The sequence below is a fragment of the Diadema setosum genome, chromosome 2 (assembly GCF_964275005.1).
Source record: "Diadema setosum chromosome 2, eeDiaSeto1, whole genome shotgun sequence".
In the NCBI taxonomy this organism is placed as follows: domain Eukaryota; kingdom Metazoa; phylum Echinodermata; class Echinoidea; order Diadematoida; family Diadematidae; genus Diadema; species Diadema setosum.
The window spans coordinates 48,508,614-48,536,453 of record NC_092686.1 but is presented as its reverse complement, the minus strand read 5'-3'; the positions used below and the strand labels follow the sequence as shown (position 1 = coordinate 48,536,453).

At 38.2% G+C, this 27,840-nt stretch overlaps 1 protein-coding gene across 1 annotated transcript; it reads left to right on the top strand.

Annotated features, from left to right (window-relative positions):
• The first annotated feature begins 189 nt into the window (after positions 1-189).
• On the top strand, positions 190-27,840 carry LOC140246093 (ATP-binding cassette sub-family C member 9-like). Its single transcript, XM_072325542.1, has 33 exons — positions 190-386; positions 2,055-2,215; positions 3,821-4,074; positions 4,430-4,675; positions 5,103-5,276; positions 8,015-8,173; positions 8,796-8,951; positions 9,375-9,509; positions 10,322-10,484; positions 11,017-11,057; positions 11,413-11,685; positions 12,076-12,291; positions 13,021-13,099; positions 13,863-13,968; positions 14,534-14,632; positions 15,120-15,285; positions 15,788-15,925; positions 16,656-16,887; positions 17,821-18,023; positions 18,281-18,444; positions 19,357-19,426; positions 19,657-19,814; positions 20,354-20,446; positions 20,937-21,039; positions 21,274-21,387; positions 22,262-22,373; positions 22,878-23,005; positions 23,684-23,762; positions 24,504-24,612; positions 25,293-25,396; positions 25,727-25,860; positions 26,654-26,716; positions 27,703-27,840. The coding sequence occupies exons 1-33, from the start codon at positions 190-192 to the stop codon at positions 27,838-27,840; spliced, it is 4,767 nt and encodes a 1,588-aa protein (XP_072181643.1).

The window sequence follows — 27,840 nt, the reverse complement described above, 5'->3', positions numbered from 1 at the left end:
TACAAACATATACGTAAATAAATACGTATAGTTTACATGCATGCACACACACAAAAAAAAATGCACTTTTGTTTTATATAGTAGAAAAGAGAAGGGCAACCAAGCACTACTCCAGGACGTCATCCAGGCACAAGGTATAGTCTTCACACCTGGCTAGTATACTACTTAGCACACTAACCGATACCAAACATGGAGTCAGAGAGCTGGAAATGGTTCTGTGGAACAAACAGCAGCGACCTGCCTTCCTTCAACAACCGTTCCTTCAACTATGCCGATGTTTTCGGCAATCAGTGCTACATCGACGCCTTCATTGCTGGCACCCAGGTCGCGTTCGTCGTCGTCACGGCCGTCATTATCATCGCAATCAGCTGCTGCACGTCGTACAGGTATCATCTCAGAACGATAACAGTGCTTCTTTTTATTGTGTCCTAAATGACGTCTCTGTTCCTGACGGCTTTTCTGGGCTTTGTGTTGCGCATTTTTAGGTAAAATCGCAGTTCATATGAGTGTCGATTTACCACATTAATAACTCTAAACTTTGTGAGTGTGATTTGTGTCTTAAAGGGGAAATCAAGTACAAATAAGTTAGTCTGATAAGAAAGAGTAAAATATTACGAGTTCAACGGTATAATTTTGATCGAAATCGGATGAAAAATAAGGAAGTTATGACATTTTAAATTTTCTCTAATTTTTCTGGAAACAGTTCTTGAACGGACAATATGAATATGTCAGTGGCAAAGTGAGTATGTCATCCCCTCACAACTTGCCACATAGTTTGTACATATGAAATTTTGAAATTTGCAGTTTTCCATTCAAACGCAATTATGCCCGAGGCTCAAATCCTCGTATATCTAACTGATCACTATTCTGAAGTTATTCAACTAGGAATAACATCATGTTTCAGACTTCAATGACAGAAAAATTGAATTTTCGTCATCTTTTGTACAATAGAAAATTGTGAGGTTATGACATGGTTAGCTCGCTCATTTGCATATCCATTTCCGCTGTACATGAACTGTTTTGCAGAAATTAGCAAAACTTCAAAATTTCATAACTTCCTTATTTTTCATCCGATTTCACTCAAATTTTTACCATAATTTAAAGGTCCTGTTTACCTGTGGGAACAGTGATTTAAAAAATGTTCAAGATATCACATTTAATGCATATGTGTAAGTCTGTTGTATCACAAAACATCCTACCATATAATATTTTCCCAATAAAGCCTAAAATATAAGGAGATATCAGTATTTTTCTCATTAAAGCGTAACTGTACACGGTTTAGTCTGGAAACATTTTTATTGTAACTATTGTTAACATTTTGTGTATTTAACAATACTTAACATCGATTATACGAATTCAAATTTTTACAGTGGTTGTTTCTATCCCAAACTCACATTTTAGAACTATTTTAAAGCACTAATGCTGGGTTTTTGTTTCATCTGCAAATGGTAAATTATGCCTTTAACCCGTAAGATTATACTCTTTTTTTATCAGACTAACTTATTTTTGGACTGGATTTTCCCTGTAAAGAACAAGATATAAAATGACAGCCATTCGTCGCGCATATGCATGATATCTATCTACACTATAAACAAAATATATCGATAATCAAATAATAAACTGTGAGAATCTTATCGCTACCAAATCTGTTTGAGGTGTTGTTGACGTTGTTGTTTGTTTTTTTTTTTTCTTTTCTTTTTGTTCATACTCATTTTAAGTAAGAATGAATCTGAATACACCATTTTAATTATGGTTCTCAGTCAAAGCAGAATATCATCAATCGTTCAACTGTGACACCTTTATTTGCAAAAGAAAAAAATAATGGAAGTACTTCCTCTTGTCTGTTTAAAATTTGGAATGATTAATCATCAGAAATCAGGATATCCCCAACTGAAGCACTCTTGAAATCAAGACTTATAACATTCCGTTTTCATTTAACTGTGCATTATTGTCACCCACATTCGAAGCTTTTGCAGCACAGAAGAGCATAATTACGTACAAATGTTTTACACTTATAATGTTCTTATCATGATCATAATTATAATTGGTTTCAGAGAACGGGAGGGTCATTTTCTCCTCCGCTACCCCACCCATGCCCCACGTTGGCTCCTATCATTCGTGCTAGCTGTCATATCAGTGGCGTCCATAGCTGAGGGTATTCTCACAGACAGCACCTACATCCAGCAGCCAACACAGCCACATCTCTACCTTACAGGTTGGTAGAACCATATACCACCATAAGAGGGTTTACCTATAAACAGTGTTATTTCTAAGTTTTATGTTTACTCCACGACCTTTAACCCTATTCCCGGGGGGGGGGGGGCATTTTGGCCCCCTTTCCCACGTTTCGCGTGATTATTCCGCAACGCGTGATGCTCTCGCCGCGACATTTTATGACTTTTTCCTTTCAAGTATCGCGCAACTTTTGAGACCAAATTTGTCGCTCCGGGACATACCGTTTTGAAGCCACGTCCCTTTGAAAAAAAAAATCGTCTACCCAAAAATTGCTCAAAAACATGATTTTGTGTACAAATCCAATGTAAATTGTGTTTTTGCAATTAATTCATACAAAAATAAATATTTTTACTTTCAATGGCTAATAAAAATAATCTATTTTAGCCTGATTATGCTTTAAAAAGTTTCTGCGACAAATTTTGACGAAAATAAAACAACAAAAACAAAAAGTAAAAAACAAAAATACATAAGAAATTCAATAAACAATAAAATACATAGGAAATAATTATTTTGCTTCAATATTATTGTTGAAGATATTGAAAAGAATATGCTCACTAAAAATTAGAAGTCTTGGAGCTTTATATTTTTTAATTTATAGGCAAAAAATATTTTTGCATAAATTAACATAAATTAATTAATATAAAATAAACAAATTACAATTTGAAAAATGGAACTATACAGTCTTGTAGTTACATTGGCCTCTACCTTAGTGCAAATTTTCGCGAGGATCGCGCGATCCACGACCGAGATCTCCCTCCCTCAAAAAACCCGGTGGGATTAGGGTTAACACTGAATCGTAAAATACTGAATTTGGTCGAACTTCGTACTTGATTGGGAGTGCTCAGAAATAGGACAGATTTGGAGAAGTCTGATATTGTGGCATTACTGACACATTTCGGCGCTGCTCAGTGGCTGCCGGGCCCACGATCAATTGGGCAAAAAGAATTTCCATTCTTGGACAATAAAATTTGGAGTTTATATCCAAGACAATTATTATTATTATTATTATTATTATTATTATTATTATTATTATTATTATTATTATTATATTATCATTATTATCATTATTATTATTTAGACCCGCTGGAGGCCATTCAAAATAACTCCTTTCCACACCAAGAGGTTAATCACAATCTGGCAATAAGGACTTTCTCATAACAATCACATTTGATCTTATCTTATTACTTCTAACTTCAAGTCTGCTGTTTAACTACACTTTTGGAACAATACTGTGATAAAGAAGAATAAATTTTCCGAGTGTGTATAACATACCATGTGCATCTGTGATGGTTAATTTTATAAGTAAAAATCTCATGTATGTGTGTGTGTGTGTGTGTGTGTGCGTGTGTGTGTGTGTGTTTGTTTGTTTGTATTAGTTTCTAGAGAAGTTGCATCAGTTTCATCTTTACATCCAACAAGACCGCAATTTTCAAGAAAGCGACACTTTGAATCTGTTTTTATCGATAACGATAAGGAAACAAGTAAGAAGTTTAAGAAATATGGATGTAAAATCATACTCATCACCTTGTTTATAGCTATACAGAAAAGGTAAAAGCGAGTGTTTCTGGTTTCTTTGATTGGGCAGGAATATCATCTTTCTTCGGGAGTCTGATGTCGCTGTTGTACTTTACTAAGATGGAGCAATGGCGCTCGCGGCATATGTCTTGGTTTCTTCTCTTATATTGGGTGGCGTCCTTGGCAACCATGGGACTCCAGCTCGAATATCTCAACTACCAGGAGCTCAATGACGTCCATGTCACCATCTATGACATCACAATCATTCTCATCGTCGTCTACAGCGTCTTTCTCTTACTGGAGATCATTTTTATCTCAATCATGGTAGGTGTCCAGTTTCATCATTCCTTAAATTCAAGGATGGGACTTCTAAAATAGAAAATGACGTCATAACACGAGAATTAGATTAGGTAACTTTTTTTTTTTTTTTTTTTTTTTTTTTTTTTTGGTGGTGGTGGTGGTGGTGGTCTGGTTGATGGTACAACAAGCAAAAGTTTTCGATTCTCGAAGTATGAAATGTGAGAAACATGTGGTATCCAGAAATTGATATGCTGTCGTAAGAGCGGGGACGGGAGAAGACACTCACAAAATTTAGCGGTGATCACAAATGTGACGAAGACCAGATTTCACTGACGTCAACGGTTACTAAGCAACAATGTTCTCTTTGCCAAAATCGCAGATTTTCGGGTTTTTCAACGACACGACCCTGATTCAGGAATACCCCGAAGATCTGAAGAAGGAATCTATGTACTACATGGAGCTCTATGTCAACCTTATGTCTCAACTCATGCACTGGTGGCTTAACTGGATGTTCATCCTGGGTTTCAAAAAGCCTCTGGAGGTCGATGACCTCGGTACCATCTCGACTGTGCACACGGCTGAATACAACCACTTGCGGTTCAAGAGAAATCTGCAGAGAGAAGTAGTAAGTTTCCATGTATCCCATGGGTTAAGGCTTGTGTCTTCCAAGGATTAACGTTCCCCCCCCCCCCCCAAGAATCATTCAAATTTAGATTCATGTGCAGATTTGATCGTGGAAAATTGATCAAAATAATCTGATGGTTGGATGCGCACTGTGACACAAGTCGTGTTAAAGGATAATCACAATGTGTGAAAGATATAAGTTACCCGCAACTTTAAAATTCTGTGTTATATGTGCCGCAAGTCCCTCTTATTGCAGCTTAGATTTATGCAGACTTAAAGAACAACATGACAAACACGGCAGACAACACAAAACAAAAACAAAGAAAAAGATTGCAAATACAGTGTACAGTATATACCAAATATTGAAATCAACTGATGTAACGATGCCGTCTGGGAAATATTGGGTATACTTTTTTATGTTTCCATAGAAACGTGCCAAGGCCAAAGGAGTTGAACCAAGTTTGGCCCGGGTGTACGTCACGACATACTGGCCTCGGATGCTCGCTGGTGCTTTCCTAAAGCTCTGTACAGACTTCGGTGCCTATGTCGGTCCGTTGGCCATCGGGGGTATTACCCTCTACGTCATCCGAGAGCCAGAGGAGGTAGGACGTTCGTTATTCCGAAGGTTCGTTAATCCGAAACATACAAATTCCCTATACCTAGCGGCTCGTTAATCCGAAATGAAAAAGGGTCATTACTCCGAACATTATTTTGTGACGTTATTCCTATGGTTCGTTAAATCGAAAATGAAATAGGGTTCGCTATTCCGAAGGTTCGTTAATCCGAATATGAAATAGGGTTCGTCATTCCGAAGGTTCGTTGATCCGAAAATAGAATATGGTCCGTATAGCGCATATTCGGAACAACGAGCCTTATTTCAGTTTTGGCTTAACGAACCTTCGGAATAACGAGCCTTATTTCATTTTCGGATTAATGAACCTTCGGAATAACAAACCTTATTTCATTTTCGGATTAACGAACTTTCGGAATAACGAATCTTCGGAATAACGAAACTTCGGAACGAAGATCCTTCGGAATAACGAACTTTCGGAATAAAGAACTGTAACCAGTAGAGCACATGTGAAGGGAGCATGTTATAGAGCTAAACACGTTCAAAATTCATTCTTATTTATGAATTACATGGTTCATCATCATCATAATCATATTGATCTTAACCATGTTAACTATAGCTATTCTCTCACGTCTTTCTGCGTGCTGGTGATATAACTGTTTTCCCATTTTGATAAGCTATATACGCATACCTGTAGTCAGCTTGTTGTCGTTTTTATCATTGGGATGTCAGGTACATACCTGAACTAAGTCCTGACAATAACAAGTTAACATTATATTCATCTAGAGGGTGTAGTTCTGTTTTGTTTTGCTAAATGATCAAAACGCGACCAGAATTTTGTAAAAGAAAGGAGTTCAGCATCATTTCCCAGTGCCCCATATTGTGTATAGGTGTGATGCAGTCACTGTATGTCAAAAAAAAAAAATGACAACGGGACCCTCCGCAATGATAACTTTAAAAATAGTGAATCAATCCAAATATAATATCAGGGTATAAAACTATGACTCATTACCAACATCTTACAGAAAATCCCATTCCGATTTGCGTCAGTGGTGTAAGAGAAATGAGTGTTGTAGAGCATGTCAGGAACCCCTTACCTTCAAGTTCTATTCATTGTGTTCACACGTTATGCAGTTCCAACAGAGCATCCAAGTGCTAAACTTGGAAGAATCAGACCCATGACATGCTTTACAATTATCCACATTACTCTGTGACCACTCTGTGCAGAATGTAGCGAAGATGTTACATTTTAAGACCCTGAAGTAGCACTTAGACAGCTTAATCACATTGGAAGTTATCAATGCGGAAGTCCGGTTGTATTTTTTTTTTTTTTTTTGGGGGGGGGGGACATACTGTACAATATGGACATTAAAACAGGTAAAACCTACCATGTTTGGTAAAATTGTGTCAATACTTGTCCTACACTCGGTCTTTCGTTCGTTTGTCCATTCACATTAGGAAATAGGAAAGCAGCCAGACACATAAATATATATAAATGTCTGTCGCTGCTGGGTCCTTGCTCTCTTTTGTTTGTTTGTTTGTTTGTTTGTTTGTTTGTTTGTTTGTTGTTTTTTATTGTTGTTGTTGTTGTTTTGCTTGCGTGCTTTCTTGTCATTGAAAAAAAAACAATGGTTTTACATGTTTCCAACAAAACAGCACCTTTATATAAAGTCGCAGGTGACATTGTCACCCCACACACTCAAGAAGGCGTTATATTGCCAGATTGCTTTGTCCCAAGTCCAATCTCGGCAAAATCTTCTCCGTTTATCAGTAGTAATCAAATCAAAAATTACAGCAAGAGTTCAAATGCCGTTATTTCAGTGTTCCAATGTCTGATTTTATAATCATTGTGTTATTGCATGCACAATACATTGTTATGGCTTCTGTTTTTATTCTTATCGTCTGATTTTCCTCAAGGGTTTATTACGCGTTCAATTTACCTACGAGTGAGTCAAGTCTATACGAACGTCCCTTAGTAGAACGATCATATCTCTTAGTGATCAAGATCAGTGTAAACAAACGAATATCAGATGAGGTCAATGGGTCATGTATATCTACCGTGTACTCTGGTCGACTTTTATATCACAACAAAAAGGCACGTATCATGGACCCACTAAAGAAAGAAATGAAAAGGAAACTATATTGTCACACCCTCTGACCCGTTCCCCTATGTACTATCAAGTACTATATCACACATGACGAGATTACGATTTCGACACAAGTCGACATGCTTTTGTACATGTTAAACAAGAATACGTACATCCTGATGGTGGGCCAAGCCCTTGAAAGCGATACAATGACAGCGCTGCAAAAATCTTCAGCTTATGATATTCCATAATCAATTTAATGGATGATTTAAGGGGTTGCCAGAGCTACCAATCCTCATACTGACTAAGACAATTCCAATGGATATTGACTTTTTTTTTTAATGCAACTCGGTTCATATATCAGGTTTTACAATTTCAATATATAAACTTTTATCTCCTGTCTTCATCTTTCTGTCGTCGACAAGCCATCAGATATTTCGATAATCTACTTTTAAGTAAAGTGATGATGAATAAAGATCCAGTGAGTGAATGTAAACAGGTGACATAGGCTGTTGACGATGGACATGCTAACGTAAGTTTTGCCGCTATAGGAACGAAATAGTTCATCGTCATTCTAGGTTTCGTAAATTCGGCATGAGATATCGATGTGTTACCCACAAAAGCATTATCAATGATGAGTATCCTTGTACATATAACATTTCAATGAACTCTTGATCCTCAGCCACAACTTCCCCACCCCGTTAGTGTGGCTGAGTTTTTTGCCGATGCATACATTCTCATTGGGTGTATCTTCGTAACGGCTCTTGTCCGTCACATGTGTGACCAAACCTACCAGTTCTGGACGTCTATCGAAGGAATCCACGCACGATCCGCTATTCAGGCAAGTTTTAATACTATTTCGATATAATTATGTATCATATATCTATATCTGTATATATATATATATATGTATATATATAATATATATACATACATATATATATATGTATATATATATATATACATACATATATATATATATGTATATATATATATATATATATATATATATATATATATATATATATATATATATGGTGTGTGTGTGTGTGTGTCAGCCAAATTTTTCGTGGTTTTAAAATTTTGCTTAGGTATTGCAAACCAACAGCATGAAAAATGTACAATGTCCAGTATTGGCCATCATAATAGCAGTAGATTTTGAGTCAAGATGCTTCGCAATCTAGATATTTGAAACAATTGAAAACGGGGTCCACTTCATGAATTCAAATGATCATGCAACTCATTTCTACGGGTAACAAATTGTAATGAGAAACTGACTTTCTTTGTCACACATTTACTGTGTACTTTATCATTCTTCATTGTACCACTTCAGATGTCACTCGTCTATACGACATACTACCTTTGCTGTCGCAGTGTAACTAGCAGTGTAATACTGCTTTGACCCTTTTCGGTACTCGAATGAATGATTACTTCTTTGGGATATCTGCTTATATCTTTTTCAGAGCGTAGTTTATGAGAAGTCTCTTCGGCTGTCGACCTATGCGATGTCCGGCGGGATGATGACCATGGGTCAGATCACCAACCACATGTCGGTCGACGCCAATAATGTGATGATGTTCTTTATGCTTGGCAACGAAGTCTGGGCGACCCCAGTGAAGGTATGTGCCGAGGGGAACCGACTCCAACAAAGCTCAGGGGAGGGGAACCACTAAACAGGAGCAAACAAATTCCATCTCTATTCACAGCTCATTCTGAATCAAAGTTCTCGGAAGGACAGCCGAAATGTCCATGGTTCCGGTATGAATAGGTGAAATACTTACAACGGGATATGACACATATTGATCAGTACAATGAATTACAGTGAAGGGGCTACAAAATTCGATATCGCTACTTTCATCAATGCCAAAGTTTAGTTTATTGAGGACGTAGAGGATACATGAAATATGACAGAATTTATGGGAAAGATGTATAATTCCTGCTACATTAACATATATGTTAACAACATGTCAACTAGTAATACCACCCAGTGTTCACTGCCAATAGCAGTGAACTCTAACCTTCATCTGTCTTTGTACTTCCAGATCGCCTTCGCCCTTTTCCTCCTCTACCAACAGCTGGGATCACCAGCTCTGATTGGAGCTAGTGTCTTCCTCCTTGTCATCCCATTCCAACTAGCAGCAGCTGTATCAATGTCAAAGTTCATCAAGGCTGTCCTCGTAAGTCACGTGACGTCGCTGCCTTTCCATTCATAAAGGTCAAAGAAGCAGCTAAAATGAGAATGCTCTTAATTGCTATTCAGTGTATACCAGGGAGGTGGGGTGGCGGGGCACTTTTCCCACCTCCCTATTATAATAATACCATTCTCTGTCGGCCTGTGTATTGTGGTGTTTCACTCATTCTGGAATACGTTCAGTAGAATTTGTCGCCAAGCTGATGTCAGGAACAACTATTAGTTTTGTATCCCGTATCAGCTGGAATCTCATTCACACTATTTAGAAAGTTTGTAGTTGTCAGTCATATCCTGTATTCAGTAGTATGTATCAAGTACAATGTATTTGTATCTAAATGTTTTATTTGAATTTCTTTCTATACAAAGTACAACAATCCTTTAAGTTTATGCTTTTGGTTATTTGATTAACTGACTTCGAGATAAATATTAGTTAATTTAACAGAAGTTGTCTACAAGCTTACCATCCTGTGTCTTTGTCTCTGCCTTCCATACGCACGCCTATATGTGAAGTGAACACCAGCGTAAGATAAATACATTTGAAAGCTTGCAAGTCTCATCATCCTATAACAACAAAAAGCAAATCAAAACAAAATCAAAGAAAAACGATACTCCACGTAATGTAAAGTAGCCAATCTGGTTAAAGATGGCGATTTCTCCCATTTTTTTTTTCTATTCGTCTGGCAGTAAAGTCTGGTATGCTGTTGTTGACATGATGAAATAAATAATAGAAAACTTATTCGACCAATCACAGACAAACGAAAATTAGTATTTGGTATGCATTCTTCACTCCATCTCAAGGGGGCGGCAGACTTTCGACTAAAAATCTCTAATGAGATGCTACAGGGCATCAAGCTTTTGAAACTCTATGGATGGGAAAGGATTTACTACCAAGCCATCAAACGGGCCAGAATCACTGAACTCTACGCTCTCCTCAAAGTCTACGTCTTCTTTGCTGTCACCTGTAAGCTGTTCCTTGCTACTCTTACTTTCTTATCACATTAATAGAAAAGTAAGAGCTACTTATCTCTCCCATAACCCAACAGAAGTCTCATGCTATTGACAGTGCCCAGCTGACGATTTTTGGGAGGCTGTAACCTTCCTTCAGAACAGCAAAGTCATCCATTGATTCAAAGTTATCTCCCACTTACTAGTGATCCCCTCACTTTTTTTTTTTTTTTTTTTTGGTCTTTTGGGCCTGATGTTACCATTATGTATTATGATGAGAGGTGGCCCTAGATTACCAAATTGCAAACCATAATCAAAATAACTTATACACTGTATGCATAAATGCAAAATAAAATATTAAAAAAAATCCAAAAAGAAGTAGCTTCTAAACTAACATAGTAAGAAGGATAAAGACTGAAAATAAAGAGAAATAAGAAGAGATATATATTTATGAATGAGAATGAGAAAGGTTTGCTCTTGTGACTGTTGTGTACGAAGACCGTGACGTCATGCATGTTTCATGAATTATTTTGTTCCTTTATTTACAGTTGTCATCAATGCTGCGACACCCATCATAGTTACCCTTGTTGTAAGTACACCTCCGTTTTTGTTTTTGTTTTTTGTTTTGCTTTTTCATTTCTCCATATTTCTTATTAATGATTTTTGTACTCATTGCTTTGGCTTCATCTGTATGACACGAACATGATACGATAAGCAAAGTGGTTGTGTAGCTCTGCCAAATTGAATTGATTTATTTATTGTCAGACGAACAAAATATATGATGGAATTTACTTTTTATTATTTTACTATCTTATTGATAAAGGGCTTCCATGTAAGTGCTCAATCGAATTTATTTTTGAACTCTCTGACCTCATCACTTGATGCCGTTTGAATTAATGACATGTATTTTGTGTCCTCCCGTTACCGTCCTCACTTTCCTGCAGTCATTCGGGACGTACACAGCGGTGACTGGTAAGATTCTCACACCCGACGTCGTCTTCACCTCTCTCTCGCTCTTCAACCAGATCGCCGGTCCGCTTTTCATGTTTCCCTTCGTCATCAACCTATTCGTCGGCTGTATCGTCAGTACCTCCCGTCTGCGGAAATATCTTCTCGCTCCAGAGGTTGAAGGTCGGTCTGGAGACATCAGCGGGCTCCCAGACGGTGTCGATTCGGCCACTGACAGTGCAGAGAGTGTCACGTCTACCGACAAACTCGTACGTGTCATTTTCAAGATAGATTTATAGCTGAGTTTATAATTTTGATGTATTTCAGTTTGAGCCCTTTTACAATAAGGTTTGCTGGTGATATATTCCAACTCGCCTCAAACACGTCAAAGTCCAAGCCCATGTTAAGGAATACATAAATATGAGGATTCCAAAAGTTCCTCATATCAATAAGCAGTGCCCATTTTATCTACATACTTCGCTGGTGAATGTGTGCAAGAACTTATGGGGATATTTTCGGGGTTTGTCGACTTTAATTGACAGGCAATACTTTTCTTGTGTATTGGGGATTTAGACACAGTACCTCTTGCCCACAAAGAAAACATTGTCCAAAAATTCTTTGCATTTACCAATTTATTCCATATGCATTTGTCATAATAGGACTTTGAGATCGATGTGAAACAGCCCAGCTGGGGGAGGAGTCGGTCAAAGAAAAGCAAACGTGTAGAGACGGCTTCAGACTCGCCTGATAAGAAGACACCACTCCTTAGCGGAGACGGATCTCCCAAGTCTTCATTGTCTTATGGAGCCACTGATTATCAGGAAGACACTTTCTTTGGAGAGAAAGACGGACTTCCATCTGATGTGGCCATACGGGTGAGCTTGATAGCAGTTTGTGAGGAGCTTCGTTTGAAAATTGTTTTCCCATGTTAGATACAATCATCGTTAAAGTACGCATTAATGAGCTTTTCCTAAATGTAACGACAGGTTTCTTCGATTAGTGAGCTTATTCCTGTAGAGGAGAGACTCTTAAAAGCTATCCATTCTCTCAACTTTAAAAAAAATGATCACATATGACGCTGATGTATGACATCATTTCAATGACACGGACGCCATATAGCTACGTACGTCCACTTTGTCCGTTAAAGTATAATTTTACAACCAATTTCTTTACGAAGACGTAATGGAGAGGGAAGTTTATACTCAACAAGACCTATGAGAATAAAAAGCCCCTTTCCTCCTCCTGGCAGTGTGGCACAGTGGGCAAATTTAACTCTTGACTTTCACTCGGGGGGACCCGAGTTCAAATCCACTCCAGTGCTTAGGTCTTTGTACATGATGTTATTACCCACTATGTCCCTCTCAACCCAGGTGTATATGGGTACTCAGCAAACACGGTAGGACAGTATACCCTCTGGTAGAACAGCTAGTGTCAGCACTGAAGAGGCTATCCTGGGTAAAGAAGACCATGTGATATCATTATTTGCAATTGAGTCTTAGTGGCTGAAAATATTCTACCATTTGTGAAAGTGTTTTGTTATCATAATAACTGTCATCACGAGTTACCAGATAGTGAGTTGTTACTATCCTGTTGCTTGGCAACAGATCAATGATGGAAACTTCACGTGGGATCCTGACTCCAATGTACCCATCCTCACAGACATTAATGTGGACATTCCTAAAGGTAAGAGGAGAGATCCGAGTCTGTTTCTGATCGTGTGTGAAATATATGAAAAACAAACACAAGACATAACATAACACACACACACACACACACACACACACACACACAAACCGACAATACGCAGTACATCCGACTTATAATTACAGTGTCCATTCTTGGATACAACATTGAAGTGTTAAAACGAATGCTGAAGCTGTGTGTGCACAAAAGTACAAATCACTCATTTATCATTTACTGGGGTGTTGTATGTTTGTGTGTGTAAATGTGTACATAAGAATAAGATATGGTACAAGAGAACTTCGAAAGATCTGTAATTAGTCTCCCAAAGTTTCATTACTCTGAGTGAACAAGAACGATCGTACAACGTAGTATTTATAGTACATAAACCTACTAGTAGACATGTTATGATTGTATTACTACTTTTTTTAAAGTCCCCTTTTTACCAGCAGACATGATATCAACAAAATATGCTTTGCCGAGAACATCCAATGCCCGGCTTCATGAATTATGAGATGCGCTTATGGAGCGCTTTGCATGATACTTGTCTTTACTGCCCGTTCAGAGTGATTCGATAATCTCTGCAGCCGTGGATATGTTTTCCCGGAGTTCAACAATCTAACCTGGGAAGTAGGACCCACCTCCCTGATCCAACCAGATCCAGCCAGGGAGGTATAAGCATGAAGCTACTGCTCCATGGTGTAAAGGAGAATAGTCCACCTCTTAAATAACCTTGCCGTCCTTTACTATCTTCTTCTCTATCCAGGGAAGCTGACCATTGTTGTGGGGCAAGTGGGCAGCGGAAAGTCATCTTTGCTGAGCGCCATGCTGAATGAGATGACCACACTGTCGGGTTCTGTCGCAACTAGCAGGTAAGGATGGTGGTAAATAGATGCCTTTAACAAGGAGGAATTCGAGAAGGGACTACGGCGAGTGTGTGGGATGAGTAATTTGCATGGTCCTAATTTATTGGACTGCAGGCAGGTGTATCCCAATTAGAGCAGGTGTGTCAGAACTGTTGGGATATAGCATAGTATAAGTGTTACTTGCGGTCGATAGTAGTTTCTTAATAGATATATTGTTATATTTTGTGGCAGAGAGTGAAACAATAAATGTTTCCACGACACTAGCTGCGTGCATCTTCGTGGTAACTACTGTTCACTCATACAATTTCCACATACACATACATTGATTTATGTCATGTTGTCACTCCATTGTCTTGCATCCTATTTTTCATCTTGTAACATGTAAAAGGTATATCGATGAGGCCAAGGTTCAGGCGACGTACCTTTTTAATTTAAAGAGACCAACATCTTGCTTTAGTAATGATAAGTACTGTATTTGTTGTCGAGAAGAAAATATGTTTCTCGGTCAAAGAATATATCAAAAAAATCAATATAAGTCATTTTGAAATAAGTGTCTCTCCCTTGGTTGTAGTGACGCCAAGTCGACTGCGTACGCCCCCCAGAAAGCCTGGCTCGTCAACGCTACACTGAAGGAGAACATCATCTTCGGGGAAGAAGTCAATCTTAGCATGTAAGAATTTCATTTGTCACCAGTGGTGGTAGCAGTGCGATAAATATCTAAAGTTTAAATCATGTTCAAGTTGACTTTAACGAAATGGTAATGATTTCTCAAAATCACAACCAGAACAAGAAAGTTATGAAATATCAATTTTCACAAATAAGAGATACATGTATTTGTAGCAAACACATGTGAATTGGAAGAGGGAATAAAGTCGTCATTTCACAAATTTCCTATTGACCTGTATTACATCATTGTTCAAAAATAGTTTTTTTTTTTCACATTATGTGCTTGCAACTAATTTCATTATCCGGGGAAAGGCAAAATTTCATATTTATCTTTTTTGTAATGTACGCATACCGTTAATTCAGATTTATGTGATAAAAATGCTACTTATAGGTTCCGCAGTGTTGGGCTTCTTCAATAGCTCAATTGAAGCATTTTAAAAACTTTTCTGGAAACTTATTAAAAATTTGTCTTCCTCATTGTTCCTTGGCAGGTATCGGAAAGTGATTGACGCATGCGCATTGCAGCCTGACATCGACATGCTTCCAGGAAAAGACATGACAGAGATCGGTGAGAAGGGAATCAACCTGAGTGGTGGACAGAAACAGCGTGTCAGTGTGGCCAGGAGTCTGTACGCCAACAGGGATATCATCATCCTGGTACGTGTGACTATGTATCCTTGCCAGATCATGATGATCAACCCCACCCCTTTTGGCGGGTGCACATCACGACACCGACACCTACGAGTCATACAGCTCACGAGTCGTAGAGCCCATGACGATATTTTATACAGCTCACGAGTCATACAGCCCATGAGATCGGCACTCCGAGACCGACACATTAAGCTTGTGTTGTATCTGTCGAACCCGTGGGCTGTTTTTACCTAGTGTCGAATTCATGGGCTTTATTTACCTAGTGTCGAACTCATTGACCGGATGACTCGTGAGCTGTATGACTCAGGACCTGTTTTCAATGTCGAATTTGTGGGCTGTATGACTCGTGGGTGTCGGTCTGGGGGGATGACCCCCTTTTGTCAGAATTGCTGTAGATAAAGATTTTGTTCCTCGGAAAGAATTCACAATGAGATAAATTATTATGCATTAATCGTTGTCGAAAAAAATCTTCCAAACTTTTGTCTCGTTGTCCTTTGTTTGTCTCCAGGATGACCCCCTCTCTGCACTTGACATGCACGTCGGATCGCATCTCTTCAAGAATGGTATCCAGAACATCCTCAAGAAGCGACGGAAGACAGTGATCCTAGTCACACACCAGCTGCAGTATCTGCCTGACGCTGACAAGGTAGGAATACCAATATTCAAACTGAATTTGTAACGTTGAACAAAATTATGGTGATTTACCACCAAGAAAATTGTTTTTTCTCCCCCTGCGCTGCGAAATTCATCATGAGTATTATCAAATGCTCGTATGTCTGTCTATGTAAAGTATCATGTCAAAAATTTCAGGAAGTAATCTGAAAGTTAAATACAAACGCGAAATCCTTTATCAGCAATACGAATTTTTATATCAGGCAAATCATAGAATCAAAGGCTTTTGATTATCCATCCTTTCGTTGTTTGTGAACATAGAGTAATATACAAATGACAATAGAGAGACAGAGATAGTCTGCGACAGAGAAAGAAAGGGGACAAATGGAGGGGTAGAATATGTGTCATATGCAATATATACATACATTTGAAAGTGTGTTTGTGATGCTATATACATTAACTGTATGTGCACGAAGGTGATGGGTTAATAGAATATCATTGTATGATCTGTCGTGCAACTATAATGTTGTCTGCTCTGTATTCTACTTCTCTTGATACTTCCTGTTGCATTGAATCTTCAGCAATTACCAAATCGATGACTGGTGTTTAACTCGGCCGCATGCTCAGTATACCAGTGATGTTTCATTCTATACTCGATGTTGCTGCTGTCGTGGATGATTAAATAAATTACAATGATCATTTGGAGATCTTGATGATCTCGCACTTTGGTATTCATGGACACTCCTTGTTCGACCTCCTGACAGGTAATCGTGATGAAAGACGGTAAAATCTCGTGTCAGGGCACGCCTGATGAGGTGGCGGAGGCTGACCCATCTCTTTTGGCCGACTCGGAACGCATGCTGAAGGAGGCAACGGAATCAGAGGCCGAGGCGTCGGGGGCCGAGTCTGAGACATTGCTGGAAGAGAGGCGAGCCCTGAAGAAACAGCTATCGAGACAGATTTCCGTCAACAAAGATCCAGTTCCAGGAACATCAGGTAGTGTGGAGGAAGAGAAATGCATTATTTCAACATCAACATCTTTATGTCTTAGAATCTAAGAAGTTGTACCGAACATTCCTAATGGTTGTTTGCAAGTCACTCTTACTTGCTATCTAAGTCTAGTTTTCATCTTGCATCTTGTTTGTTTGCTTGCTTGTTTGCTTGCTTGTTTGTATGTTCGTTCGTTCGTTCGTTCGTTTTCATGTCCGAAACAGTAAAATCCTGTACAAACATAAACAGCGTCGAACATAACATGATTGATATATCAGAACACAATGAAAACAAATTTACATGACTGTGGCAATGATAATGAAATATGTAGCTGTGGATAGCCCATTTCAGATCTGTCTATACATGATAGATCTGTTATTCCATGGTGTCCAAGACAATAAAGCCTACCAAACATCTTTAACAGTTATCACTCTGTACCCACAGCTTGAGTATACTCAAAACATCCCCCTTTCCTCCAGAGGACTCACTGATACACGATTCATGAATGTATTACATAACTATTACCTCGAGATAGCTGGAACATTAATATCACTAACGAACTTATCAATAGTTCATATTGTAGAAACGTTCTTAATTATTGATGCGATCACAGTCGATAAATAAAAGTGCCGTGTATCGTCGTTATGACCGTCCTCACAGTGGTAGACATCACATTTTAGTCATCAACATAAAATCGTCATTGGCTCAATCATTGTTAGGAACACAATTGTTGCTAATCGCTGCCTTCATCAACATGGTTATTGACTTCATCACAATTATTTCCATCGGCATCACTTTAAGTGCATTCATCATCTGTACCACCTCCATAACAGTCATCGATATCTCCATTATAGTCATCGTCATCTACTTTGCGCGACATTATACCTGAACAAGAAACAGATCGTTTGTTACATTGATCGCTTTTCCTACACACCCTAGCGGAGGAGACAGGCCGGCTAATCGAGGAAGAGGAGAAAGAGAAGGGATCAGTGTCCTACATGATGTACATGTATTACTTCAAGTCGATGGGATACTCCATCGCCTGTCTGATGATTGGATGCGTTGCTATGAGGAGTGGTCTCCAGGTGGCTACCAACTTCTGGCTCTCCGATTGGTCCGAATCTGGCCTATTGCCCGCAAACGTGAGAACAAAACTCAAAATGTTCACCTTCTTCTTGATACATTGTACGTCATACCATTTGGTTGTTGTTGTTATTGGTGGTGATGATGATGATGTTGTTGTTGTTGTTTTCTATTCTATCAATCAAATTTCAGTTTTAATTCTTCAGAATCATGATGTCTCAAAGGTTAAAGTTAAACGGTTCAAATGCTTATATCTAACTTAGCTAAGATTGCATACTGAGTATATACTGTTTGTCTGTGTCGTAACCTGTTATAGGAAACCAAATCAACAAGCTACTACCTGAGGGGATACGCCGGATTTTCTGTGTCTACCGTAGCTGGGTCAATCTTATCGAATATTTTCAGCTGTCTGGGAGCACTGCTGGCAGCTCGAGCCATCCACTTCGCACTGGTCCAGAATATCATCGGCATACCCATGAGGTAAAATTCCTACAATATTTTTTTTCTGTTTTCATCAAAGTAACGACTTTTACAGAAACAACAAACGCACAGTCATTATACATAGTCAACATAGATAGTATAATGGAACGCAATCAACAGAGTAACGATGACAAGAAGTAAAAATTAAAAAAAAAAAGGTGACGTTCAAATTGTTTTGTACTTAACGTCTTGCTCTCGACAGTGCAAGGTTTCCTGGCAAATCAAACGATTTTGTAGATTAGCCTTTCCTCTTATAGCAAATTCGTCCATCCGTTCAAAGTTATATCACACTTGCTTGTGAACCAAAAGATATATCTTCGAAACAAAGGTTGTATGAAAGAAAAGGACTGAAAGATGAAAATGAGAGAAATAAGACGACAAATATTTGTCTTTACTCCTATTTTCGGTATACAAAAACCTTAACCCAGGCAATTTTCTAGCTCGAAATTAATGATGGTATATGCACCATTCTTACACCTCATTTGTTGTAATGAATCATTTTACCATCTCTCTCATGAGGGTTTATCATTGCATGTTAAATGTGGAATGATAATAGTAATATGGTATATGGCCTAATTTTCTGAATAAACATTTATAGAGGCTTTGAGATAATGGAAAACGAAAAGATAAATTGTGATAAACTAACGATTCCTGCAAACCATAGTTCTCATAGGATGTTCAGTTCATGACATATTCTGGTAGGTAAAATTTATTATTTTTTTTTAATGCCCAATTTAAAAGTTTGAGCGTGTAATGGAGTTTGTGCTTTTGTTAAACAAATTCTTCGGTACATCAGTGAATACTTTGTCGCCATTGTGTAATCAGTGTACTTCCAATTAGTTGAGATGTCAGCTTTATATTCAGCGGTACTCTTAATGACTTCATTTTCTCATTTTCACTTTCTGAAATCAGGTTCTTCGACACCACACCTATTGGGCGGATTCTCAACAGACTGTCGAGCGACACCCAGTGGATCGATCAGGTAATTATTGCCTTCTTGCAAATAATCGAAGAAAATTTTCTTCCTGGCTAAATCCATTTTTTCATAAACAGTTGTGAGACACAGTTCTATATGATTTCCGAGATCAGATCTTTGAAATTACTATGATGAAAAATGCCATTATATTATCATATGAAAGTATCCAGGACAATGGGCAATAGCGGAATGTTTACTACAGTATTTGTTGTAATGATCTTATACGATTATCCCAGCGTCTGGTTCACACCTGCAACATGCTACTCAACACACTGGTAAGCGTCATCGCTTCATTCATCGTCAACTCCATCGTCAACGTCTACTTCGTCATCTTCCTCGTTCCGATCGGCATCATATTTTTCATCATCCTTGTTTACTTCGTGGCCACGTCAAGGTAAGTTTTGTAACTTTATTGTAACGATTATGCATGGTGATTTTTACCCAGGATAGCTTTCTCACAACATAAGAACTGTTATTTTATGGTTCCGTCTGTCCGCCGTTTCCGTGTGTAGGCCCTACCACGCCTACAGCTCCAGTAGAATGGACATGTCTTGATACATATTGTATTCTCTCTTTCTCCTTTCCCCCTCCTCTTCCTCGTTGTCTTCTTCTTCTTCTTTATCCTTTTCCTCCTCCTATTCTTCTTCTTCTTCTTCTTCTTCTTCTTCTTCTTCTTCTTCTTCTTCTTTCTGCTCGATCTCTTTCCCCTTTTTCTTTGAGTGCCGTCTGAACAAAATTTCTACACCTAAAGTGTTGCCAGGATGTGTAAAGATAAATGATTCTTGATTCATACAAAAGAGTTGTTGATATGACATATGATGATTATACTCAGTATGTGTCAACTGTCAAAACAGCTCAGATTGTTTGTAACTGATCAAACCAGTGAAGCTTACTTCTGCCAGTTACCTTCTTAATTTCTGCTTTACTACGCAGGATGTTACAACGTCTGGAAAGCGTCACCAGGTCTCCGGTATTCGCACATTTTTCTGAAACCTTGGGTGGTCTTCCTATCATACGTGCATACAAGTAGGTGATATAGATATTGATAATTCTTCTCAGTCTATGCAAGGCATAAATAGTCCCAAATTTTGAAAGCATGAAAAATACATATTCAAACACAACGATGACAATATGTTGAAATATCTTCCATATGTTCAGATCTCATTGTTAGGGATTGGCTTTTGAATAGATTTCTCCTATAACTCTGTAATCATGATCCGTTTGTCAAATTTCCCCGTAAGGTGAGGCAGGGCTTTATCTCACCAACGAAAGATGTCTTGAGTTGCCGTATGAATTTCATGAAGCTACCTTGCTATTCAAAACCGATATTTTTGCGGTTTGCCAATAAAACGTTTGCGAGTTATAGGAACACCGCTGTCCAAGATATACACATCCTCTTACAACATTTCTCAGTACGCAGTAGATATTGGTGATTTCAAGGAGTTCTGTTTGGAGTCTATTCGGAAACTTAGTGGTGAATTAAATTAATGTCATTTAATTTTTTTCTTCCTAACAGAGATGAGAAACGCTTTTTCAGAAACATTCTTGGTAAGATCGACAAGAACAACACGGCACTGGTCTACCTGTACACTGCAAATCGGTGGCTTGCAATTCGTCTGGTGAGTTACAGAAAGTGGGGTAGACTGATTATACAGACATTTTGCTCAAGATCAAGTGCCATTATGCTATATTATGGTATTTCTGTCGTGACAGCTACAAGAATGTATTTGAGTTTCAGCTGTGGCTTCATGAGCAAATGCGAGGAAAAAAATAATTGCCTGTTTCCAAGACACATTAATGTGATACCAAGAGTCAGAAATAAAAATGTATTACGACATTATCTCTGTTCACAGGACTATCTCGGTGCTGTCATCGTGTTAATCGCCAGTCTCTCGGCTCTGCTAGGCGCCATCTACGGTAGTGTGGATTCCAGTCTTGTTGGCTTGGCTATAACTTACTCACTCGAGGTGCAGTATGCTGTACACCTTTTCCTTATTATTTATCATGTCCAGTCTTTAGGAAAACGGTAGGCTGAAAGGAATATATATAATCGTATGTAATATCATTTGCGCCAATCTGTTTTCTATCAATATACACGTACATGTACATCCTATAGACCTGATTTTTTGTATCATTTTTAAACGGCAAATAAAGCAGTTGAAGATTTTTCTGTGCCTCCTATGCAATGACATCTTATTTACTTTGAATTATTCACTGCTCGGACTTTCAATTTCTTGCACAAGAGAAACCTACTAAAACATTATTTGATTTTTACACATATCTCTGTCTGGAGACTTAAGCATAATCATTCTCAGGTGTGCCGAGAGAGGTTCCACAGCGTGGGTGTTGTGTGCTCACCGTGAATACACAAACTCTAGTAGCATTGTGCTGCTGTTTGGTGAGCAGCGATGACTGCTAGTCTCGCTGCAATTAAAAGTTAATGATAATGATAGTAATTATCACATTTCAATAGCACCTAGTCTTTGGCCCACACAAGACAACCACTAACTTCACCTCCTTTGTGATAAAGTTTGATTCTGTCCATGCTCATCACTTTCTACATGATAGTTTTCATTCAATTTAGTATTGAATGAGGTTCTTTATTTGAAGTACATTATTACATCATTTGCAAGTTCGAAAGTTTTCTTTTATCAGCGACCTGATTTTCACAAAGAACACTTGAATCAATCGATATCAAAGATCCCAGATTCACGTCAAACTCGAGATCATAAACGAGAACGTTGTCTAATCGATATACCGATGATCAATCTTATCGTATAAGGTGATAATAAACTCATAGCTGCACAATTTGAAGCCGTCAGTAGTTCTATTCCACAACAGATTTCCATCTTTATGAACATGGTGGTCCGAGGTTGCGCCGATCTGGAGCTCCAGATGAACGCCATTGAGCGAATTCGGTACTACACAGAGGTCAAGAACGAAGACTACGACGGTAGGCTAAAAGTTCTTGCTGAATTTGTTGCCCTAAAAAGAAACAAGAAAGCTAACAGCTGACTTGGGAGGGGGGAGGGACTTTGACATTCCACATTCTCAGCTGAATTTACAGATGATTCTTGTAAAGATATTGCAAGAGAAGATAGATAGGCCTACATATAATATTGGCATGATAATCGACTATGATTATACATTGTATTTCCTTAATATTACGATTTCTTGTATGTGATCATTCCGTTTGTTTTGATGATAATCAGACTACCTTAGACCAGAAATAACAACAAAATGTTTACCAGTGACTGAGCTTTTTATTTGTGGAGCAATGCCAAAGCAAAAATTCCGCATAGAAAAACTTAAATCAGTTTCCAAACAAATTATATTTGTGTGAAGCAGATTATTTTTTGATATTTAAGAGGCTGATTAGAACTCAGGGAAGTAGTTTCCACCTCCTTGTTAGAACTGTTAATGTAGGTGACAAAGTTATGTAATATCATTTTGTCAGGCCTGGAGCCACCCCCAGAGTGGCCTGACAAGGGCGAGATCGTCCTCGAGAAGATCAGCGTACGCTACGCGCCCGAGCTGGACCCGGTACTACACGATGTCGACGTGACCATCCCTGCCGGACAGAAGGTAATAAAACGTTCTCCGCCTCCCGGAGAGTGTGCTCTTGACTGTTTTGTCTTCCTTGATCCTTGGCCAGGAATAAACTCTGTTAGATGATGTAAATCAGCGTTCATAATGATGTAGACTATGAATAGACTGAAACGTAACTATAATGCTATCATAAACATGTATGTGTACACTACCAAGACGTCTTAAGAAATGAATGCGAAGAAGTCATTTCTATTTTTCATATCGGTTACTTCCAAACATGCGTAACGAGAGAGTGCACAGTGAAAAAAAAAAAAAAAAAATCTGTCATTTCTTTTGTTGGTTGGTGTATAACCTCAAAACATGGCAAAACTCATCCTTACGTTCCGTTGCTAAACTGACACGCCTTGTTTTCAACCATGCAAAATGTTCACAGGAAATATAGTATTGCATCATAACTAGTACTCTCCTTTTAACATTGACATAGAAGAGACAAGGATAAAGTCGAATGCAAATAATTTTCTCAGTCAACCATTAACGTCATCATCATGCTAAAATTCTACTCGTCAAAAAGCTATCGATTTCATACTTACTAACTTTGACTTTGTACAGTATTAGTATGTGCAACGATATTGAATTTTCAGTGGCAATGGGCACTGCAAGTACATAAAAGGTTAAAATATCTTTATTGTGTTTGTCCTTTCTTTTCATGACTAGCTTGGTATTTGTGGACGGACCGGAAGTGGAAAATCATCTCTGACCTTAGCCCTTTTCCGTATCATCGATACTTTCAAGGGCAAGTTGAACTACGTCTCTTAAACTATCATTCATTAAAGTTGCCTTCTACATGCAGTTAGTAGGTTTCATGAAACGACACATGTTACTGAGCACTATTCTACTTTTGAACACATTAAAAGTACAGATGATAGGTTTACCTATCATCCCCGTATCTATTTCAGCTTATCTCTTTCGCTGAATCTTCATTGTCCAGTCTTCATTAAAAAAAAAAAAAAAGCATTGTGTGTGTGTGAATATTTCTAGAATTTTCATTTTCAATTCAGTACACGAAGCACAAAGGTACAGACACGTTGACGAGAATGACTGAAATATACTGGTTACTAATAAATCATTAACAGAAGGCATTTCCTGCAATAAAAGTTAAATAGGCATTGCCTATACTTCTTAATTTTCAGTGAGTGCTAAATAACAGCTCTGAAGCGATCAAACAGGATCATAGTCTTGATGATGTAAGAGTAGCCAACCATGTATATGTAAGAGTCATAGATCACTGAGACCTTTACAGGGATTCTATCGAATTTACCTTCTTCACCCCCGCTATGGTAATGGAAATTAGAAGTTATTCCATGCCAGAAGGGAATGGAACTGAGAGGATTCTGACTTATTTCGCAGAATGAATGTCTTGTAATCATAGGTGATGTAAAGCTGTCTTCAACCTTTATTCCAGAGTATCGGAAGAAAGATGGTGTGAGGAATATAAGTGAATATGAATTGATGATTCTATCGCTCTCGTCCTCAGGTCGTATTTTGATAGACGGTGTGGACATTGCTTCCGTTCCTCTCATCACCTTACGCCAGAGACTATCTATCATCCCACAAGATGCCATCCTTTTCACTGGTAGCATCAGGTGAGCAAAAAGAGTTTCATCACGTGATTGTCTCACGTCTTTCCTGAAAAGGCGATCGTCACTCTTTGTTGATCTTTGTACCTGTCAGTGTGTGCATGTGCCATGTGTGTGTGTTTGTGTTTGTTTGTGTGGTCGTATAAAATATGCGTTTGTGCGAGTAGGTATTGACACAATCTCAATAATATTGCAAAATGACATTCACGGAGTCTTGAAGAAAGTTATGGGATGTTGATTGTCAATTGCGTTGAAAGAGCTAGACGTAAGACAACTTTTCAATAGAAAGGTAAATAGAGACTAAATTTCTTCCTTTCCTTTATCAACAAAATAATCCTAGACTCAGGGTTGAGATATTTATTTTATAACGTTTTCAAAGCAAAATGCACCTTTTCCTTAAAAGATTTTGCAAATGATATTTTGTATAGTTTCATTTAGTTTGTCAAGTAACAAGACTCATAAAGATAATTTGTTCGATCCCTGTATATCAAAATATGCTGTGACTGTTGAATTCAGCCGTATGGGTAGATAACAAAATACAATGTGCATTATTCTATAGCATGGTATGTACAATTTGCGTTTCATTGGTAATTATTATCATTGTGTCCTTTATATCCTTATTCCTCCATTCCTCTCACTCTTCTTGTTATTTTTTCTTTCTTTCTTTCCCGTGTCACTCGTAACAGACGGAATCTAGACCCGTCCGACTCAAAATCCGATGACGAGTTGTGGAAAGCTCTGGACATCGCTCAGCTCAGAGATGTAGTCACACCTCTTGAAGGGGGACTGGGTGAGACCTTTGACCTTCCCATAGCCTTTGCTAATTTACAATGAAACCTACCTAGGCTATTGCTTTGTATGCTACAAAGTTTCTATTGACAAGACTATAACTTGAACCGAATGGTTTAGCCTTCCTTGTCACCAAGTGAAATGGAGAATACCACACTCTGACTACTGGTTTCAAACGCATGAAAATACTTTCAATCTCGTGACACACAAACACACATAATCTTGTTTATACAACAGGGTTTAATTTCTTAAACATGAGAAAACTCGGAAACAGTACACTGGATTAAAACAAATCTTACATTGGTCACCTGTTATACCATTCCTGTTTCAGACTACGTTGTGACGGAAGGTGGAGAGAATTTCAGCGTAGGTCAGAGGCAGCTGTTCTGTCTGGCACGGGCCTTCCTTCGAGATTCTAGGATCCTTGTCATGGATGAGGCCACTGCGTCCATAGACCAGGAGACGGTACGTTTACATCAACATCAGTATCCATGTTCAAGGCACTCCAAGAAACTCGCCCTATACATCCCCTCCCTCCGAGATCCAAACCTATCCCATCTCCCTTTCTCAACCAGTCTTTTGAACAGAGTATCTATCATGTCAATGTGTTTGTGGTAGCAAATGGAAACTTGGCATGTGAGAGATTTGTACAAGCTTCTTTGTTTACTTTGTGTTATTCAGCAAGTCACCTTGCCATTATTGTTAACACAAATTCTATGAATCTCTTTTTGTGACATCCTAACACTCCGGTTTTCTCTTTACCTAAAATCAATATAACTTTGTCTATAGAGCATCTCATGACGTTTGAGGGTAAATTATCTGTCCCCTTCCCATTCCCAATCCAACATGATGATAAAGCCATGTCTGCACATTGTTACTTCCATGATTGATACAATCTTCTCCACATCACCCTACCCTCAACCTTCTCTCCCCTATTCTCACCGTTGACCTTTCGTACTTGAGTAGGCCCATACATACACATAGTGATGATATGGAGATAGTCAGGAGGGAAAGTGAGGGAAAGAGAGAATGAGAGAAACTTTTCATTGTTATTTTTTCGTAGGGGCATAAGAATCAAATACGCATGATACTTTAGACGGATGGATTTGTTAATGCGGTGAAAGTCACGCAGCATTGCGCAAAGCATTACCAATGTATTACCGGTATCCCTTCTCCTTATTCATTGTGTGAGAGTATAGCAGGCCCATTGATTTATTCAACTACAACTACTTATCTTTCTCTCCGTAAATTAACGCAGGATCGGATATTGCAAGACGTTGTTGCTGACGTGTTCCAGGATAGGACAGTGATAACCATTGCAGTAAGTAATGCTATAAATATATCAAAATGCCTACGGCGAAACGAGTAGTTTATTTCCATTACAACTTTACCACAATCATGTCAGAATCTTCCCATAAGGTGTACTATCACACAATATTCACACTCATTTACTTAGATTTAAACTTGAATTTTATTTGTTAAAACCATCACCATGACATTGATAACCTAAACATGTGTACAAACAATGCAAACGAATAAAAAGAATAAAAAAAAAACACGTGAATGTGAAAGTTTATCAAGCTATCACTTCGATCAATATATCTCTGTCACAAGAAATATGTATGCTTACACCACCTGTACCTAAATGAAATTATTTCACCCATTGGAAACTACGCAGAAGAGTGAATAATCACAGCAACTTTATTGCACGTTAAGTGTTTGCTTACCTTTAATGACCAAAAAGATTCTACAGACTAAAACACACGATATCAGGCGTAATTTCAAATTCCTTGAGAATATGTTCCCTAAAAAAAAGGGGGAAAGTGGTGTCTTCTTTATAGTGAAATGAAGTTTGTTCCAAGAAATAGTTCCTGCATTTGCACAGAAAGCTCTCTTTAATATATTCACTTGGAGCATATTCCTATATTCAATATAAGAATATGTTTTGCTTGTATGTGTATATATTGTCAATTCTCTTATTTGAAATTATCAATTGATTTAACATAAGAGAAAGATCATCAAACAAACGTATTTATCATATCTACAACGCGTTGTCAAAAGTAACTTGCATGTGTATTTTACTTACCAATAACCGAGTACAACATAAGGATTGGGCCCCTTCAAGTCAGAATACTTGAACACGATCATTTCTCTTTTCCATTTGAGCTTTACAAAGTGTTAACTTTTCATTTGATGAATCAAATACAAATATGTAGGGGGTTCGTTTCAAGTTCAAAGTTATTGAATGTGTACACAACAAAAGACTATACTATTCTCAACATTTGAGTGTATTTGATTTCCTTGCAGCATCGTGTTGGTACCATCATGGATTCAGACAACATTCTAACACTTAGTGACGGTCATGTGGCTGAGTTCGACCCTCCCAATGTGTTGATGAAGAAAGAAGATAGTATCTTCGCCTCCCTCGTACGTGCTGGCAAATAG